General features: G+C 32.4%; 1 protein-coding gene across 3 annotated transcripts in view; it reads right to left on the bottom strand.

Annotated features, from left to right (window-relative positions):
- Positions 1-2130: 2130 nt before the first annotated feature.
- Positions 2131-6632, bottom strand: part of LOC106469248 (KAT8 regulatory NSL complex subunit 1-like) — a 55413-nt gene continuing 50911 nt past the window's right edge. For all 3 annotated transcript variants that reach the window (XM_013929719.2, XM_013929720.2, XM_022397713.1), the window contains exons 9-10: positions 5722-5797; positions 2131-4254 (exon numbers count right to left, since the gene is read on the bottom strand). In XM_013929719.2, coding sequence (XP_013785173.1) covers positions 3610-4254; positions 5722-5797 — 721 coding nt within the window. In that variant the 3' untranslated portion in view covers positions 2131-3609. The remainder of the gene's footprint in view (positions 4255-5721; positions 5798-6632) is intronic.

The following is a 6632-nucleotide window of genomic DNA, read 5'->3' on the forward strand; positions in this document are numbered from 1 at the left end:
GCATGTTTGGTGGGAGGGGGATTTCGAACCCGCGACCCTCAGATTGCGAGTCGAGTGCCCTAACCACCTGGCCATGCCGTGCCCTAAAATTAAGTAAGGATGCATACATGATCAGATTGGCTTTTGCTCAATTAAGTTTAATTTTTTGTTTATAATATAAAAAAAAAAAAAAATATTTTAATAAACTGTTGGCGGGCTTTCCGAGTGGTGTGAAGAAAGTAACCAAATTATTGCTGATCGAGGATTTTGTATAGTCATAAAAAATATACGTTTATGCGTTATTGCCCTTCTGCTTGAATGTTGTTCAAATCCAGCATGACACTGATCATGGTAATAAGTATAGGTTGATTACTAAGAGCAAATGGGTGGTTGAATCTTATACAAGATAAAGAAATGGTCTGTTGTCTATAAGAATTTGCAATCTTTTCATTTCAGGTAAATGCAAAATTGTTATGGTGGTAATAGGGCTTTTTAGTGTATACTGGGGCTGGATCTGTAGACTAGATGTTGTAATTTAGATAGACAAATAGCTAGTTGAAAATAGAAAATAATATTGAAATAAATGGGGTACGGATTTTTATTCTTACTCTCCTATCAGTAATTCTCCCTTTTCATTAACTATCTCGGTGGATATTTATTTTTGGATCTCATCAGCTTAAACTTGCCGCCTCATTATATCATATAATCTTAATGACCAACGAGTCAACTTCGTCTTTCTTTGTAGATATGCGTCATGGTCCTAACAATTTAGTTAAAGATACGATCACGACATAGATCAAGTACAAAATACCATATTAATTGCAATTGGGAGAAAATGAACTATCTTACTCCTTATTTTCTTTATGAATATGTTCATTTTCCAGCTATATTAGTGTTAAGACTTATCAGCTTTGAAAATATATAAATCGACATACTACATGACAAGTTAGGTTTCTGTACTTGAGAAAAGACACGCTCGCTTTTAGCAATGGCACCAAATATTAAAAGCATTTTAAATGCCTTCCTTCTGGCAACTCACAGAAGTACAAAGGCCTCACTTTAGTGTTCTCTTAATTAGTTTCATCTTGTAAACACTCAAGATTATTTTAGGAAATGCTCTCTGGTCAACAACAGGGTTAAGTAGTTTATTTGATGTATAAACACGTCACATGAAAATGGGTTTTGTACAGTTTTTACCTGATTTTCACCACAAGCTATTTTTCCCAACCAAATCTTCAGTTACACCCATCAGGTTATTTGGTTTCTTACGATTACAACAAGCACGCATGCACACACACACACAAAAGGTATTATGACAAATTTTGCGTAGCCCATGGATTCTAAAATCTTTAATACACAACACAAAATAAACTTTTGTAGGGCCTTTTTAGTTCATAATACGTCTGTTAAATGATCAATTTTGTATGATATTTTTTCTTCAGTATCCATTGGTTGAAGTATGAATGACATTGAAATACTCTTAAATGCTTGTATCTTCTTGATAATTACCATGTGTTCTTATAGTGGGGACTAATTACATAAAGCTATCTATAAAGAAAACAACTGTGGAATACATACAGCTCATGGTATAAGAGTGACAGGCTATGAAGTTTCCTAGTCATACTACTACTACTACTACCACCACCATTATTATTACTGCTTTAATATTACTTTATGAAACATATAAATACTAAAACTTCATGAATGAAAGTAAAAAAGATTGTTAACCACACTACATCTTTAATGCCAATGAGGCATTTCACCCAATATTACGATCATCAGGTTGGCTGGAAAATGACAGTAAACGTCTAGATATTATTTATATCAATTTCCATTAACAACTACTGTTATGGTGCTAGATAATTACAATTCACTTATATAGTCTATTAATAATTTCATTTAAGTCGTTTACAAATCAATTTTTTTTATGGTAAATATTATTAACAATATTTTTTTTTTTTAACATCGATTATTTATTTTTCAATTCAGTAAAATTACTTTTATAAACTTGAAACAAATTCTCATGTTTTGCACACATTTGGAAAAGCCCTAACTACAACCACTGATGAAGGTTAATACAAATTGAGGTCCTTGATATCACATTCTGTGTCCAAAATAATGCTGTTCTCTTAAAAAAGTAATGAAAAACCATTTACACTACCAAAAACTTTATTCAGCATAAGCAGCTTAACAACAGCCAAAAATAAGAAAATTTGTATTAGTTTAACATGTAAAGGTATGTTTTTAACAAAGAATCATTATCTTTCATTCACTGAAATAATGTCTTAAAATTTTCGATCTCAAAATTAATTCACTGAGAAGACGGACTAAAGATGTATTTTCTTATTGTTAGATATCCCTGAAACAAATATCCATAATGGAGTGATTAATTCTGTAGTCAGTTTAGGGCAGTTAAAAAAAAAAAAAAAAGTTACATTTAGTGTTACAAACTCTCTTCAAATTCAGATACCTCTTGTTCACATGGTATGTATAGACTTGGTATTGGAAAGCAACTTTTAAGTACACACCAAACTTTATCTAGTAACTTGTATATGTATAAGAAAAAAAAATGCAGTACATATGTTGTGGATGAATATTTTTTTACTATTTTTGCTTTTTCTTCTTCATCAGGTGTGAGAATTCAGATCACAGAGGCTTAAAACAAGTGAACTTGGCAGTCTCAACTACAGTTTTAGCCAAGTTGTGACATACCCATTCAATACTATTTACACCAAAGGCCTAACCCTAAAACTAACTTCTCAATCAAACTCACCAGTAAAGTAAAACTACATGCATTAGTGAAGAAAAAAAAAATGCAACAAGATAGATCTATTGAATGACCATGTGATCAACATTGTACAGTGTAGAAAAAAAAAGCAATCTGATGGAATGGTAAACCTGAAAATGTCTGAAGTAATCTACAAAACAACTTGAAAAGTTGAGTGAATCCACACCACAAACATGGTCAAAGATGATGATCTGTGATTGACAGTATCGTGAAGATTGGTAACCTTCAATAAAATTACACACACACAGTGGTCTTCCAATACTATTAACAGGGATACACGTTTCAACTTGGACAAACTATTTACATCCTCATAAACACGAATTTAACTGGAAGTCTAGATACCATGAGCAAGCAAGAACACTGTTTATATTACATTTTTGGCTAGATTTCTCATAGCTTAGACATCACTATTACAACAAAAATGTTTTGTGAGGTTACCAATACACTGTAGTGCAGAGATGATTAAAAAACACTAGGGGTGCCTATGCCATTACAATTATTTTTTTGTTATTTTATAAACGACTTATACTGCACAAGACAGAAACAAGTACACTTCTTCAGAAATAGCCTTCACTACACTAATATGTTCCCCCTGTGAAGTTACTGTACATTTATGTCTTTTTTTTTTGTTACCACAATAACCAGTGGTAAAATAGTTTTCTCAAAGTCTATCGAGAAACTCAAGCCTAAATTAAAGCTGGATGTAAATCTTCTTTAAGCAAAACAAAAAAAATGGCTCCACAATTTTCAACAATCCATCTTTGATTACTAACTTGTTACTTGTCACTTCATTATCACATTAGCCTAAAGTAACTTGATCCAACATGAGTTCAAGAAATAGCTCATCTTTTAGCAAACTTCAAAACTAATGATTGCTTAGTATTTTTTTCTGAGGATAGAACAGTCCATTCTGGGTCATTTGGGTCTTCTTCCAGTAAAGAGCTACTAGATGAGCTCAAGGGTGATGTAGGACTATCAGAAATCGCCTCTAATAGTAAGTTCACCTGCCTAGGTACTTGAGTTAGTTCTTTAGGTTGTTTTGATTCATTTAACATTTCACAAAACTCTTCCTCGCTTAATGGGAAAACTCGTGGTTTATATGGTTGTATCTCGGGTTCTTCCAAATCTCCTGTACGTACATCATCTTGTTTTGTCATTGACATAGTTCGCCTACGTTCTACTTTAGGTGCTGCTATTGGTCCTCCAGAGAGCTGAGAATCATCTGAAAATAGCAGTGGTGGTGGTGAAGACACAGGTGAGGTAATACACAAAGAATTAGAATCCTGGCACATAAAATCTGGAGGGTTAGGAAACATTGGGTCAGGAGTATTGGCTCCACTGCTCTCTGCTCTACAATCTAGACGAGTTCCCCGAGAACGACTACGTCCCTGTGTGTAAACTTGCATATAGTTCAAAAAACGTCGCTTTTCAGCCTCTTCACACCGCTGATGACATAATGTAAAGGCCATTTCTGATATGTCTTCTTCCTATAAAAGTTACCCACAAAGTGTATAAATTTCTTCAAACTTGTAGCAGTAGTAAAATTAAGTTTCTTTATATTGTATTGCACACAAAAAAGGAAAAAACCTTCTGCATAACTCTTATCAAACATTTTATTCTCTTCATGTGCTTATAAAAAATATAGTTTGGTTTTTTAACTAATAATGTAAAGTAAACAACTATCTTAATGATAAGAACATTTCAGTTATTTTGCAATTAGCAACCTATCAAAAAAAGGACTGGATATGATGATGCAAACACTACTCAAAAGAAGTTCAGCAAAAGGAGTTTTTTCCAATTTTAATATTTTACTCTGGACAATTCCATGAATAAAGAATAAAAAATATTTCTTGAGAGCAAATTGCAAAATTACCTGTTAATATCAATGCATTCAAAAGAAATAGCTTCCAAACATCACTATATCACAGCTATTTTACCCAATATATAATAATCACATAAGGTTGAAACAGTACAGAGTACCAGTCTATTATTAGATCTGTGCCAATTGCAGCACTTAGCTGGAAATGTTTGTGGCATACAAGAACTCTTAAATTTCACCTATCACATAGTTAATAGTGATCAAAACAGCACTGCATGAAATAACTAATGTTCAATTTTCCCCTTTTTGGATGTTCTGCTATTTGTCCGGTCAACAGAAAGTGAGCAAATACCACTTGTGTATAATTTTTAAAACAGATAAAACCAACCTGTTATTCATTCGTCCACATAAACAAGTATACACAAACAGCTATGTTATGAACAATATTCCCTTTAATTTTTTCAATGTACAGGATGAATTTTTTCACATGCACCAGTATCAAGGCAATCTGAGGATGTGTGCTACCAGTTTTTTTTTATTTTTTTTTGGGGGGGGGGGTATTTTTAGACCATCAGCCCTATTGGACTACTAGGCTGCTTTACTATGCTACCAGTTAGTTATTTGGGCTTTAGACTCATCGACTGCTAAGGTCATTACGGCCATCAACATATTCAGACTCCTCACCATTATGGAGGATGTGCATGGCTGGAATAATGAAATGCGTGGCACTTAAATGGTTGTTGCACAGCTTAGAGGGAACACTTGTTTTGACTTGTATTTTTAAAAAACAAAACAGTGATTGAGCAACGTCAATGTCACTCATTTAGCAGCCATTGACAGTATTACTCTTACATTTTAAAAATATTGGCCCAAACTCTGCTAATGTAGAAAGATAGAAACTTTGTTTACAGTTAATCACAAAGCTACACAATTGACTGCGCTGTGTCCACCAGGGGCATCTAAATTAGCATTACAAGTCTTATTGCTGAGCCACTGGGAGGCAATTCCCACAGTAAACTGTACAAGTTAAATATTTAAACAACGAGATGAATTTTTTCAAACATACGAGAGTAAAAAAAGGTCAAGCATTTATAGCTAATATTCATTAACTTATCTGAATGTTCCCCACTCTCACCTGATCTTTCTCTGCTTGAGTTATTGGAACACTGTTCTTAGGGTAACAAGGTGGTTCTTCATTTGTTATACGCCACCTACAAAAGGTCAGTTTTTAAATTACTGAATAAAAAATTGTTTAGTAAAGCCACAAATATGGGTTTATGAATATTTTTATTATAATAAACTTTGTATAACCTGGCAAAAAAAGACTTGTACAATTTCCTCAAAATTATTGACTGTCAGGGTACAGAATTCAGAAGTGTTACACGATACTTAAAGTAATTATTATATATTATTTTCAATTTCACACAGGTACTATTTAAAATGAATATGTTTTAAAATTTACATATATACACAATACTATATTTTACCTAAAATAAAAGAGTAACTTCCATACATACATGTTTCACAAACTGAAAAGTTAATGATTTCCAACTTGAAACTAATTTTCACAAACATGTTTTTTCTTCTTCTGAAACAATTGTAATATTAGAAAATTGTTAATAAGAAAGAATATGACCAACCTGGAACTAGAAAACTATACATAATGTAACTGAATTTACAAAATTTGGTAAGCTTTTCGTAATCATAAAAAAGTCGGTTTTACACACACAGATTTTAAATGAAATACTTCAATTAAATTTGTCTGTTAACTCCTGAAGTCTTTACCAAGTCCAAGTTGTAGTTGATTTTCATGCTAAGAGTAAAAACATTTCTTTCATATTTCATTTTCCATAACCTTTAGAACCTCCTAAATGAATGTGAAAAGTGTTCTTTTTATATAAAACTGCATTTTCTCAACTCCAACATTAAATGTAAAAAAACCCAATATACAGTAAAATGAAAAATTTAAAAGCTTAAAATAAAATATTTTCTTCTGCGCTAACTGCAGTTTTGTTCAGAATGTTTCATATTACTTAACACTTTCAC

This window comes from Limulus polyphemus, unplaced genomic scaffold (assembly GCF_000517525.1).
Source record: "Limulus polyphemus unplaced genomic scaffold, Limulus_polyphemus-2.1.2 Scaffold3375, whole genome shotgun sequence".
NCBI lineage: Eukaryota > Metazoa > Arthropoda > Merostomata > Xiphosura > Limulidae > Limulus > Limulus polyphemus.